The 14,242-nt window shown below is 45.9% G+C and overlaps 1 protein-coding gene across 1 annotated transcript in view; it reads right to left on the bottom strand.

The window, feature by feature from the left end:
• RNF213 (ring finger protein 213) overlaps window positions 1-14,242 on the bottom strand; it is a 194,263-nt gene that overhangs the window by 13,247 nt on the left and 166,774 nt on the right. Inside the window, 8 exon segments of the mRNA XM_033962240.1 lie at window positions 197-377; window positions 1,497-1,659; window positions 4,098-4,192; window positions 6,354-6,388; window positions 8,148-8,229; window positions 9,715-9,957; window positions 10,826-10,936; window positions 11,687-11,806. Of these exon segments, the coding sequence (XP_033818131.1) occupies window positions 197-377; window positions 1,497-1,659; window positions 4,098-4,192; window positions 6,354-6,388; window positions 8,148-8,229; window positions 9,715-9,957; window positions 10,826-10,936; window positions 11,687-11,806 (1,030 nt within the window).

Below are 14,242 nucleotides of genomic sequence, written 5' to 3'. Positions count from 1 at the left end.
TCAAGCTTTGCATTGAAGAATGCTGGTGAAGGACTGAAGTTGAGATAGACACTAAAGAAGTCCATGAGATGGTTTCTCAAGGTTTTCCGCGGGGACAGGAACGGTGAAGATCTGTCACCGTGTCATTCTCTATTTGGGATCAACATGTTACCTTGATGAGCTGTTATAGTTTTGCTGGCATGTGCATGGTGCTTACACTGGCTGGGCTGCTGGTAAGAATCTCTCAGGAGATGGCATAGCACCAGGTGGATAACTAGGATCGTGTCATCGGCACTCTTCCCCAATGTGCTTTGCAGCTGTTCCAAATCTTTCCTGATGTGAGAGAGGAGAAAAGCCACTGGATCCTGCACCTCTGGGTTTATTATGTTCTGCACAGACTACAAAAGAAAGCAGAAATGTAAGGCCAAGATAAGGTAACGTTGCTAAAGAATTAATCCGTCAAAACCCAAATTCCCGCAGGTTCAGAGAGTAGAGTCTGCTTTATTGAGAACCTCAGAACATGTGAGGTTTATCTGTACCATGGCACGTGGAAGGGGGGTGAGTGTGCACATGTGAACTCAAGTGTGATCAGTTCCAAATCAGAGAACTTTCCAGGTGGTTTACAGCACAAAGGGGACTTCTACAAAGATGCTGCACTCACACGCTACTTTGTGCATAAAGTTGCAGATTGCCAGCACTTCAGCCTGCAAGTGTACGCTTGCTAACAGGAGGTGCACACATGGCCAGAGCTTCCACGCCACGTACAGAATAACTTTTCAATGTTTCTGTGGAGCAGCTCTCAACCTCTTGCTCCCACAAAAAGATATTAGGACATTTTTGAGGACTTTTTTTTTCCTCGGGAGCCCCCAATTCAATCTAGCCTATTTACATATTAGATGCATCTTCTCTCTGATTCCAAATTTGGTCCCATCCCATTTAATTTTCAGAGAGTTATTTTGCCCTCAACACAGACAGATGAATGAACGTGTCTGACCCCTTACATATGATTTCTTTCTAATGTTCTATCAGGTTGAACAGAATAAACAATTGAGCAGTTGTGGTTTGGTGCTGATGAGAGACTACAATGGACTCTGGGAGTTTCAGGGCTACTGCATCACCAGCTAAGGCTCAGAACGTAATCTGTATGCCTGGAATCATATCCAAAAAAAGTTATCTAGCTTAAGGGCTACATTGGCTTGGAAAAGGAACAGCCGAGGGGAAATATGATTAAAGTTTACAAAGTCCTGAGTGGTGTAGAATGGGTACAAGTGGATCAATTTTTTTTACTCCATCAAAAATTACAAAGACTGGGGACACTCAATGAAGTTACAGGAAAATACTTTTAAAACCAATATTAAAAAAAGAGAATGTGTGACTGCTATACTTATAAAAAATAGGCACCGGATGTGGTCACAGGTCGTGATGCTGGGGGGTCTGACTATCCTTCATACCACAGGATGCAACCCGTAAGGGAAAGGCTCAGTATTACCAGCTTTGCTCTATGAACACCTTCATACCTGCTCATCGGCATCTGTTCCCAGCAGCATCGCTAAATGTGTGAAAAGCCGGAGGAGAACAAATGAGACTGGAGGCAAATCCCGGTCAGGGGCCACCACTGCTTCCCTGGAACCAGAGTCTCCCAGTATATGACCGGTCCGGGTTCTGTCCCCAGGAAGCCCCCTGTTCAACAAAAATACAACCAGAAGAGTTTACTTTTTGATTCTAGATATGCAGGAGTTCACAACACTAACCCCAGAGTGACAAGTCTGTACTTGCAGGGCCAGAAAACATCCCAGAATTACTGCACAGAACAGCTATACTCGTGTCAAGTACAGACCAGCTAAATACAAACAACCACAGGAGTGCAATCAGCAGAACAAGATGCACACATGCCCCCTTCTACTGCGTCTATCCTCCAACACTTGACCTCTGTATACCAGCCATTTCACTAGATTTTGACAACAAATTAGGAATTCTGGATGTGGAACTTCTTGCATCAGAAATAACAAAATCATTGTGAAGGCAGCAGAAACCAATGCAATGCCAAAATATAGTTCTGCTGAAACAGACATACTGCAGGTGGCCGATTCTACTAATCTAATAAAAATATAGAGTAACTAGTCATTAAGCCCGTTACATTAATGGGTGCTAGAATACTGTTCACCCTCTATGTTGCCCCTTCCATTCACTGCCCTCTCTTCTCTTTCCATCTCTCTCTCTCTGTCCCATATGGCCTCTCTCCATCTCCTCCTTCCTTTTGCCTTGGTCTGGCATACCTTCCTCCTTCCCTCCAAGCCATTCTCTCCCCCTCTGCTCCCTTTCCTCATTTAACTACTTCATTGGTCAGCAGCAGCATTCACAGTTCATTGCTGTTGCTGGCTTCAGGTCTTTCTCTCTGGCCCGTCCTGTCTTCATGAAAACAGGAAGTAGGCAGGACCGGCCAGAGAGGAAGGCCTGAAGCCAGCAACAGCAGCGAATTGTAAACGCTGCTGCTGCCTGAAGCACCCGAGGCAGACGCTTCTCTCCCCTCCCAGCCCAACCCCCGCTGACTCTGCGACCCTCCCAGCAAGATGACTTTAATATCAAACCTCCCTCCAGCGTTGGCAGCCGCAGCACGCTAAACAGGCTGCTTCGGCTTTCTTCTTCAGTTAAGTCTCTCTGTCGCGTCATTGATGACGCCATCAGTGACGCGGCAGAGGGGCTCAACTGCAGGAGAAAGCCCGAAGCAGCCTGTTTAACGTGCAGCGACTGCCAACGCTGGAGGGATGTTTGTACCGGTGCAGAAGCGATATGTCTCTCCCCCTCCAGTACCTGTGCAGCACTTTGCTGCGGCGCATCCTCCCATCGTGAGTCGGCCAACCGTCGAACATGTGTGCTATTACCCGGATGGGGAGGTGGTATAAGAATGTTGCTTGCGATGTGATTGGCTCGACTCGGCTTGGTAATACTGCTGCTCTGAAGAAGAATCCTGTGTTTGGAGCAGGTTATGTGAGTAGGAATTTCCCTTCAAGGCAGTGGCAGAGTCATGGGGGAGGGGGGGCTCAAGGGATAAAGTTCCCCTCCAAAATTGGGTGACGGGTCAAAAGCGCGCGAGACAAAGGCGCGCCCGCGCTGGTTTTTCAGTGCACTTTTGTCTCGCGTGCTTTTGACCCCGTCACCCAATTTTGGAGGGGAACTTCATTCCTTGAGCTCCCCCTCCCCCAAGTGGCTTGCAGAGTGTTTCTTCTAAAGTTCCAAGCGGCAGTGGAGGCTTATCTCTCGCTCCCCGGCTGCATGGGTTGTAGCATAGCCATAGACTCGAGAGAGGAGCCACCGCCGCCGCTGTAAGGGAGCAGGGTGAACATACAAATAATCCGTGAAGGGAAAGGGAGCCAGAGCCGTCAAGAGCACACATCATGTTAGCCACGGACCTACAGTGTAAGGGAGCTGGGTGAACGTAGAAATAACCCGTGAAGGGAAAGGGAGCCAGAGCCGGCAAGACCGCACATCACCTTAGCCACGGACCTACGGATCAGGGATTACAGATCATGCAAGTCTGATTGCGCATGCGCGGCTAGCGTTTTATTATATAGGATGGAGAAAAAGACCTCAGTTGAAGTCACTGTATAAGCATATCAGTGTGTCCAGGCTGAAATCTCCAGACTCAAACTCTTCATTCAAAGTTTCAAATTAAAATCAAGTCATTTAACGATGAGCGCAAAAGTGGAATGACCGCTTAGCACTACAAACCACATACAGAAAAGAAAAACGATTGATATTAGCCATAATTTGTTATTGGAAAGTCCCATGAATATATTAAATTTTACAAAGTAAAAACTTATCACAAGTCAATATCTTCCATAAATCTTTCACCACTCCCGACAAGAGCCTGAACAGACAACCTTGTGAAGATTTATTTAATGTTTTTAAATGAGAATGACATCCGTTTCCTATTAACTTTAAGGAGTTCTTGTTCTGTTCATTTTGTGGCTTGGCTCATATCAAACGGGATACAACTGTACAACGGAACAGCATCACTAGTGCATTGTGCTGGGAGCGATCGCAGTAGAAGCCGCATTAATCCCCTCCCCCGTTAACCTCAAACGAACGTGGGAGACCCAGAACCACAGAGAACATACTGGAGCATTGTAAAGCCCTCCTTTGGCATATGGTTTTGGCCACCGATTGAAGACCCACAATCCACACATCGTGCAATTTCCATCGGACGACCACACTGTGAACGAAAAGAAGAAAAAGGTATTAGACAAGCAGGCACCGAGACAGGCGAGAAGAACCATTACGAGAAGCAGAGAAGAAACAAAATCCACAGCAGCTCCCTGTGGAATCAGTGTAAAAAATCATCTATATGTATTAGAGATTTATGCATGGAACTAGTGGCTATGAACTTGCCTGGAACATATGCGCACACAGCACCATGTCACATGTACTTCCACACTGCATGGGCAGAGGCATTCCTGGGGGTGGGGGGGTACTGACTTACACATCCTTCTAGATTTGCAGAAATCTGAATATAATTTTCTAAAAAATTCTGTGGTACTAAAAAAGCAGATGTGATGTCTGCTTATTAGTGCTGCCCGATTTGAATCGATTCACTGTCCGAGAAAACTGGACTCACCGATTCAGTGATCCCCACCCCAGTGAGACCCGACATACCTCCAATGCAGCAGAGACGGTAGCACGGCCTTCCCCCTGCCACATTACTGATTACACCATCAGTGTTGCTGCTGAAGGAAGCCCTAGCAGGGGAGGCGGTGGAGGTATTTCATGTCTCACGGTGGGTCAGCGGGGTGCTGCTGAACAGGGGGATGGGAGGAAAGGAAAGATGCTGCACATGGGGGTTGGAAGGAAAGGAGAAATGGAACAAAGAGGTAGAAAGGGGTGATAGGAAGAAATCCTGCATATGGTGGAGGGGAGGGAGACATGCATGGAGGGGGAGAGAGAGAGGTCCTGCATGGACGGGAAGAGAGACACCGACAGTGGAAAAGAAACAAATGTTGGATATGACAGTGAAAGGTGGAAAAAAAATAATTGTATTTTCTATTTTGTGATTAAAGTATGTCAGATTTGAAATATGTATCCTACCAGAGGTGCTGTTAGACAGCAAGTGTGAGCTAGGACCTAACAGAGAGAGGAAAAGTCTTTTTTTCATTTTGTTTACACCACAGCGTTGGCATGGGGTTGGAGAGGGCAAAGGGGGTGGAAAAGCTACAAAATAAACCTGCCAGAATATTTGAAAAAAACAACCAAAAAACCAAAACCCAACAAAAAACCGAAATTCCCGATTGGGCAGGAAAAGCAAATCGAAACATTTTCCCTGAATCAGACAGCACTAGTGCCTATAAATTCAAAGGGGTGGTTTCCCATGGGGAAGGATGCATTTTGTTTCCCTTTGAAATGTGATGCGACAGATTAGCTCTCAAGTGGGCAATCCTATACTTATACTTTTATACTTCAGAATCTCCTGCATACATCCCTCTCACGGGGTGGGGGGGGGGAGCGCTAGCTTATTGAAGAAATAAGGATAATAAGATATGTAATGAATTAATATATTGTACAATCTCTGTTTATATAAGATAGATGTTCCTTTTTTAAATCTCTTCAAATTATTTAATAAAGCATTTTTAATAATAAAGAAATGTGATGCGATTTATACACAAGTACATTGGCCTATTAGAAAACTACCCCTTTATCAGGACAAATACCCTGAGTGGGGAGAAAAAGTTGCCTTTCCAGTAAGTGTTAAATAGTGAAAAACAGCCACATGCAAACTGGAAGTAGAATGATTTTTCTGACCTCTTCGTGTGCACACAAAATAAGCTCAGAGGATCTCTTAAGGACAGGAAGGGGGAAAAGTTATTGTGTCATGTGTTTGGCAGATTATGACTGGGTTTTTTTTGTTTGTTTGATAAGCAGGTTATATGCAAGGTGCAAAGCTGTATATAGACTGTATGATCTTTATCTAATCTAATCTTCCATTTGTGAGTCGCACAAACCTATACAAGCTCAAGGTGACAAGATCAAAGAGGAAGAGGGAAATAAGTAGGCGGGGCATGGAGAAGCAAGGGGAGGGGCCTTAAAGTAGGGGGAGCTATACAGAGGCTGAAACAGTTAATTGTCAAAGAGGTGGGTCTTCAGGTGTAGTTTGTCTCTTTCCTGATTGCTTCTGGTAGGTCATTCCAGGTTTTTACACCCAGATGAGTTAGCCTAGTGTGGAAAATTTGCTTGTAGTGGAGGTATTTTGTGGATGGCAGGTTTAGTTGAATTCGGTTAAGGATTCTACTTGATGTCGACCAAACCGTAAAGAATCATTCTCTCTCTCACGTTCTGTGTTTCTTTCTCTATATTAAGACAGGTAATAAATGGACACTCCTTACCTCTCCTATGGTGCAGTAATGACCATTGGGACACACTACAAGACAAAAGAAAACCAGTGAGAGACAAACCCAAGAGGAGCTAAAGAGGCCAGTCAGGGCTGGCCCAAGGGTATCTGACGCCGTAGGTCAACCTTTTCCATCCACCCACTAGTGCCTCTCTCTCCCATGTTGTATGTCCCCACCAGAGTGCACATCCACTCATCCCCACCCTCCTCAAATTTGGAAGCACCTTTATTTATATCATACTTTCAAAATGATTAATTATTGAGCCCCGCATCGCTCCCCCCTCGCTAATAGATATCCAGCTTTTCTCTCCCTCCCCATATTTATAGCCTGACATCTCCCTATCCTGTCCCCTTCTCCCCAAGAGTGCAGTTTTTCTGCTCCCCCAACTCAACAGTGCAGTGCACCTCCCCCTCTTCCCCCTACTTCCCTCCAGTCAGCATCTCCCCACTCTTTCCAACTTGATGTCACAATTCCCTATCTTCTTCCTCTCCTCTTCCCTCTGATGCGACTCACCCTGTCTCCTCTGACAACTTCCTTTTTCTGGTGGACAGATCGCATCAGAGAGAAGGCTCCAGGTCCAGCTGTGAGCAGGGTTTGTGAATCGCTACTGGCGACATCTAAAATAAGTCTGAAGACAGACTGTGTGTGTGTGTGTGTGTGGGGGGGGGGGAAGAGGGCGAGGAAGACATGCCACACTGCAAATTGGGGGGAAGGGGGGAATTGATTTCCTAAAATTGTGCTAACCCTGTGCACCTGGGCTGTATTTTGGAATAAGCCAACTATGTTGTCCATCTTGCTTAGGACACTGTGGTTGGAATACATCACTGAATTGCATCACTGCCCAGGACCCTCCTTAAGATTAGGCAGATTATATGTCCGCCTAAGGCAGCAGCCAGCAAAGAGAGTAGAAGGAAAGCTCTTTAAAAAGCCATTGCCACTGTTGAGGTGGGGGTGGAGGCTTTCAGCATCGTAGCTCGTGCATGTGTGCTCAAACCACGCTATGTCTCCTAGAAAGAGTGGGATGAGGCAGGCTTTGAGCACCCACCTGAGCTGGAACGCTGAAAGGCCACCCACCGCTCACAGTGGCTTTGAACAGGCTTCCTTGTCACGGTCTTTGTGGCTGTTTCAGTGCTCTGCTGCCGCCCCATTCACTCTCAAAACCTGTATTTTTTTTTGGACTTCCACAGTGGTAAGGTGGTGATGGTCACAGCAGATGTGGAGGGGGGGGAGTTGCTAAATACTCTGAAGAGGAAAGGGAAAGAGATGCTAGAAACCGGGGAAAGGGAAGGGAGATGCTGGACACCTGGGAAGTAGAGCAGGGGGGAGGAGATGGCAACTCCATTGGGAAATTAGGGAATGTGCACACGGCAGGGTATGACACATGGAAGATGGTTTGCTTCTCAGTGCCCCATTAGCTGAACTCCAGATGTTTCTGCTGGGCTGGGCTGGGTTGAGCGACAATTTCTAAAAACCAACAATTTTCCAGATTTGCAGGTATTTTTGTGAGCGACACTCTTACTCTGTTCCCTCTAAGCCGAGCATGTGAGCAATTGCTCATTCATTTTAGATCTCAGAAGCTGCAGATGATGAAGGGTCTATATTAAATCTGTAGGTCAGGCAGAACTGACCCATCCCTCCAAGTTAGACAATCAGGCCCGTTCTGCAAATCTACTGTACAGCAGCAGAAACACAGGCCCTGCTTCCCTAGGCATAGCTTCTCCCAGTCATTCAGAACCACAGCAATGCTAACGCAGGCCTTGCATTACCGCCAGACCCAGCAATACTCACGGTACCAGTGCAGGTTCTGCAGTCCGTCCCATGCCCGTGCCTGATGCAATAGGTCTTCAGGCATGGTAGGCAGGAAAGCATTCTGAAAGCAGACAAAGCAGAAGTGTAAATTCCAACTCCATGTCATACCCTCCCCTGGGCTGCTGGCTCCGTCCCTGTGCGCTTCTCCCAGCTTCACAGCTCTGTGGTTACATATGTCAGTGACTCTCCCCCAGGTAGCTCTCCTTATGATATTACAAGAACCTTTTTTGAGGGGGTGGGAAGGAGATAGAAAAATCTTAGTCTGTGGCAGCAAGACCCCCCCCCCCATTCTATAACTTTAGTGCCTAAAGGTAAGCGCCATTTGCTTGCTAAAATACAAAATAGACAGTTACATGAGTAAGCGTACAATTCATGTAAGCGCGAGCTGGGCATTAAGGCCCATATTCTGTACTCAACATTGTCTTTTTAGATGCCGGGAAGCTCCTAAGCTACATAAAAACACCGTTTAAATGACATTTTAAACTGATATCCAAGGCGCCAAAAAACTGGCCCCATAAAGTGCCTACAAAGGAACAATTCACATCAAAGGAAAGTGCCGGAAACAGAGACCTCGAAAACCCTGGCCTACCTTTGCCGGAGGTGCAATTCTCTAATAGTGCCATTGCATGATTGACACGTGACTGGTGGGTCGCTTTTAAAGCAGCCACTGGGAATAGTGCCCAAGTGCTATTTAATAACGGTGCAAAATTTCAAAGGGGGGGGATGTACACCTGGATAGGGCATAGAATTACAAAACGCTGTCAGTTCCACGCTAGAGTGACACATTTAGGCATTTGCATTTACACCTGCTGTTGATATGGCCTAAGTGGGCCCCTGAACCTAGGTGCAGAAATGCTAATTTATGCCAGTGCTCTATGATGGGCAATGGTGTAGCTAGGGAGGATGGCACCCAGTATCACCAAACATTCGGCATCTTCCACCTGCTGCTTACACCAGCCTTCTCACATTACGGCCTGGTCCTGCGACCAGAAGTAGCCAAGGCCGATGGAAGCAGTAGGTGGATGATGGCGAACATTTCAAGAGGTACACCAGGTGTTGGAAGGTTGTCTCCCCTCCCCTACTGATGATGGGGTCTGGGTGCCCAGATGAGATTCTAGAATTTATCCTCAGGCATCTAACTTTGGCACCTGTTTACTGGGTCAAACTTTTAAGGATAAGACTCTATTTTTTTGCTTGTACTTCAGTAAATGAGGCTGTTAAGATGCCACAGCAGAGGATGTTCTCCTAGGCTGATGCTCATCTGGACACCTGGTATCCTGCTGTATGTTAAAAGTTCAAGAGGAAGAGAAGAGATCGACAGACTGCCTTTCAATGGCTACAATCAAAGTGATTTACATATAACCTGGGGGTAATGGAGGATTAAATGACTCACAAGGAGCTGCAGTTGGAATTGAACCCAGTTCACAGCTAGGCAACTCCTCCACTGCAAAGAGGGTATAGATTTAGCACAAGAAGCTGGTTGGGAGAGGGTCTGCTGCCAGGGCTGAAAAAGGTAAGTGGGGAGGAAATATTCCGAGGCTTTTACCTTCATCTTAGTTGGAAAATAAGCCAGATTCTTCAGTGGATCCAGAATCCTGTTCTTGCCGCAGACCAGGACAGTTGCCGTGTGAATCAGAATCTCCGTCACTGTCCCTCTGAAACTGGAGCTTCCGGGTATCACCTTTAGCGTTGGCTGACTGTTCATCACAAGGGATTCCGCAAACCTCACCACAGTATCTGACTGAAAGGCTTTGGTGGTGTGGATGAATTTATTCAGGGTTTCGCATTGCTAGAAAGAGGAATTGTGAGTTTTGTTACAGCTCTTTACTTGCAGCCACTCTGATTCCTTCATCGCCTACGTTCTAACAGTCCCCTCTGTAGCTTGTGTACAACTCAACTCTACTAGATGTTCTGTTTTCTATTCTTCAACTCCCTCCCTTTGAGATTTGCACATTGAATCCAGTTTTTGGAATTTCTTCTTCCCTCCTCTTACTTTAGCTCACTGGTTCTTAAATCGAGGGACCCCAGCCAGCTGGGTACATAAGAACATAAGAATAGCCTCACGATGGCCAATCCAGGTCCATAGCACCTGGCCAAAATCCAAGCAGTAGTAACATTCCATACAGAATCTGAAAGAATAGCAACATTCCAGAATCCTAGAGAATAACAAGATTCTAGAATCCCAAAGAGTAGCAACATTCCATGCTACCAATCCAGGGCAAGCAGTTGCTTCCCCCATTCTTTCTCAATAACAGACTATGGACTTTTCCTCCAGGAAATTATCCAAACCTTTCTTAAAACCAGCTACGGAATATGTACGAAGCAGATTTATATATAATAGAGATGACAGGCATGCAAATCTGCCTCATGCATATTCATTAGGGATATCTTGAAGACCTGACTGGCTGGGGGTTGCCTGGGACAGGTTTAAGAACCACTGGCTTACCTGTTATTCCCTTATCTGACTGTAAGGCTTTGGTGGTGTGGATGAATTTATTTAGGGTTTCGCATTGCTGGAAAGAGGAATGACGTGTTTGAGTGACGTACCAGCACATCCTGGGCATCATGGAAAAGAATATTCGCATCACTCAGGAAGCGAGCAGAGAGGAGAGCAAAGAGCTGAGTGAAGTGGAGGACGCAGCAAGAGATGGACTTACGGCCGGCTTGGGAAGCAAGTCAGCTTTCTGGGAGCCATACAGCATAGTCAGCTCCCGAAAAATGGCCAGCAGCAGGTAGACAGCTTGTTGCATATCTGAGCTCTTCCATTTCTAAGAGTGAAGAGACATGGAATTAAGATAACAGGTACAAACAAATATTTTGTGCATCATGGCCAGGGCTCACTCAGCCATTTGGCATGACTAGGCAACTGCCTAAGGCAGCAACACGTTCTGAGAGCTGACAAATTCAAAGAAGGATCAGCACATTCTTTAATTTTTATAGGATTTTTGTGTGAAGGAGAAGGGAAGGAGGGGTTGGCTGCGGGGTAAACGACATAAAGTTAATATAAGAGGGTGATGGGAGAAGGGTAAAGCTGAAGATCTGTCTAGTGTGCCTACCACCCTTGCACCATCTCTGGTCAAAGCAAACAACATTTCAGACCTCTTTCCCTGCCCTCTCCACCATAGAGCTCCCCTCAAATATCTCAACGGAAAGACTAACTAGATGATGCCACACCCTACTACTACTATTTATTATTTCTATAGCGCTGTACATTTTAATATACAATAGATGGTCCCTGCTCAGAAGAGCTTACAATCCAATTTAGACAGGACATTTCAGGGTTGGGGAGATTATGGTAGAGGAAATGATACAGTAGATATAGGTATCTGACAGCCGTGAGTGGGAGTTAGAAGTTACCCTACAGACCACCACACTGTCCCTCAGCCCATCAAATGCTTTTATTTCTTTTTAAAACTACGAATGCATTGATGGGTCCCCCGTACTTGGGTGGGAGAAGCACTGGAGACCCTAGATATGGCGTGCGCAGGGAATGAAAACCAAGAGTTTCCTTGCGTTACCTTCTGAGCTACCACAATGTTCTCCGTCTTGCATTCAATTATGGCAGTGCCCAGTGCATCCCGCAAGGCTCGGTACTCCTCGCCACAAACCAGGAAGAGATCTACATGGCACATCTGTAACTAGAAAGCACAGACACGGGCCGTGAGAACCAGTGGGACCACTCAAGTGCAACTTCAGACGGGAGCATGAACTCCCGTTACCCTTACATAGCTATGATTGCAGACTGGTAATGTGTGCACGTGAGTCTAGTGCACACCATGACAGGAAAAGAACCCAAACCTAAACTAAGGTATAAGGATGATAGTAATCTCTTCAACTTTTTATAAGTATGCGTTAGAATTCTTAAACTGGAAAACTGCTCTTTTAAGTGTGATTTCCTGATGATTATACATGAGCCTTCCAAATCCGTGGTTTCAGTATCCACGGATTCGGTTATTCGCAATTTTTGTTTTTTTAAATAAAGCTGCATTCCGGACCTTCCCTGCCTCCCTCCCAGCATCCCAGACCTTACCTGGTGGTCTAGCGGGCTTTCAGGGCAGGAGCGATCTTCTTACACTCCTGCCCCTACAGATCACTCATAGGCAGTATGCAGAGATCTCTAGACCCTTGGTTGCCTTACTAAAGAAGGATGTACCTTGGACGTGGGGTCCTGAACAGGAAGATGCTATGCAAGAGATGAAAGATCAGCTTAGTAGCTTTCCTTGCTTGGCCTACCCTGAGAGTGGTCTTGAATTCTTCATCGACCTAGGATTCTCCAAACACTCTATGAGTGCTGTCCTGTACCAGAAATACGACTCTGACAAGCGTGTGGTGGCCTATGCAAGCAAAGGCTTCACTGATGTAGAGAAGAAGTATTCTGAATGTGAGAAAGCTCTACTGTCAACTGTTTGGGCTCTTCAACATTTTCGGAGTTATATCCAAGGAGAAAAACTCATTGTAGAGACTTGTCATCAACCCATTAGTTTCTTGGGCAGTGACAAGATCAAAACTGGTCGTGTCTCCAATAGCCGAATAGTCTCATGGACTTTGGCTCTCCAAGGATGGCCTTTACAGGTAAAGTATGCCCAGAAACATCGAAATACAGTAGCCCAAGGGATAGCAGAATTGCATGATTGTACAGATTCTGATTATGTGCGTCAAAACTTTGTGTCTCACTTACCCGTGTGGAAAAAGAAGGACATGTTAAATTCCAAAGGAAAGCCTGTCCATCATGGTGACTTGATTCTAGCCTTAGATCAATTGGTACGAGACAATGACATGACCATCTACTGGAAGAAAGTGAAAGGTCATGCTAAAGTTAATAGTTCTGACAAGATCGGAAATGACCTTGCGGATCAACTGGCCAAAGAAGGTGCTTTGTCAGGTGAACTATGGCAATGCCCTGAAGAGTTGTTTTCGATGGTACATGCTATTACTCGACGCCAAGCGAAACAGGTAGTTGAAACACCTGTAGTGCAGTGGGGTAATGATATCCCTTCCTTTGATCTTGTAACCGCTCAGAAGACCGATCTTATCCTGGGAAAGTTCTATAACTTCATACAGAATCCACAGGATCATCCATTGTCTGAAGACGACCAGAAGGATGAAGAACTGAGGATACTCTACACCTCCAGAGAGAAATTTTCGATTCACCAGGACCTGCTCACTCGGACGAGTAAGCATGGTATTGTGCAGTGGGTTGTACCCCGTGCATATCGAGGAATCATGTTGCAACATGCCCATGATGAACCTTGTGCTGGACATAGAGGTGAAGAAGTTACCTATGAGACACTGAAGCAAGTGGCCTACTGGCCTCATATGCGGCAAGATGTGCAGTTATATACGAGAGGTTGCTTGACTTGTTGTCAATTTCAACCCTCTACACCACTTCACCGAGCACCCTTGAGAAAGAAGGGTTTGGTCATGCCCTGGTCCGACATCCAGATTGACTGGATAGGCCCAGTGGTCCGTTCCTCCCGAGGTAATAAGTATATGTTGACTGTAACTTGTTTGTTTACAAAGTGGATTGAGTGCTTGCCTGCACCCAATTGTACGGCAGAGACTACCGCTACCTTGTTACTGAATCATGTGTTCAGTAGGTGGGGTTTGCCCATGAGAGTGGACTCAGACCAAGGATCACATTTCACTGCGGATGTGATGCGACATATGTGGAAGATGCTCGGAGTGAAAAGTAAATTGCACATAGCTTATCACCCTCAATCATCGGGACAAGTGGAAAGAGCGAATCGTACCATCATCATGATCCTGAAGAAGTACGTGTCTACCTCTGGTAAGAATTGGGACATGAAGTTACCTTTGGTACTGATGGCTATTCGTGCCACGCCTCACCGTTCTACGGGGGTGACGCCTTTTGAATTGATGACAGGTAGAGAAATGACATTACCAATTCATTTGTTGTATAGAACTAATGATGTAAATCTTTCTAGTGCTACTACTGCTCATGAATATGTCACACATTTGTGTAAACATTTACAGGGTGCATTTTCTTTTGCCCAGAAAAATCTGGAAATTGCTGCTAAAGGTAGAAAAGCCTATTATGATCATAGGACTACCAC

Source organism: Geotrypetes seraphini, chromosome 10 (genome assembly GCF_902459505.1).
Source record: "Geotrypetes seraphini chromosome 10, aGeoSer1.1, whole genome shotgun sequence".
Lineage (NCBI taxonomy): Eukaryota > Metazoa > Chordata > Amphibia > Gymnophiona > Dermophiidae > Geotrypetes > Geotrypetes seraphini.
Note: the sequence above shows the minus strand (reverse complement) of the source record. Positions and strands in the feature narration are given on the sequence as shown.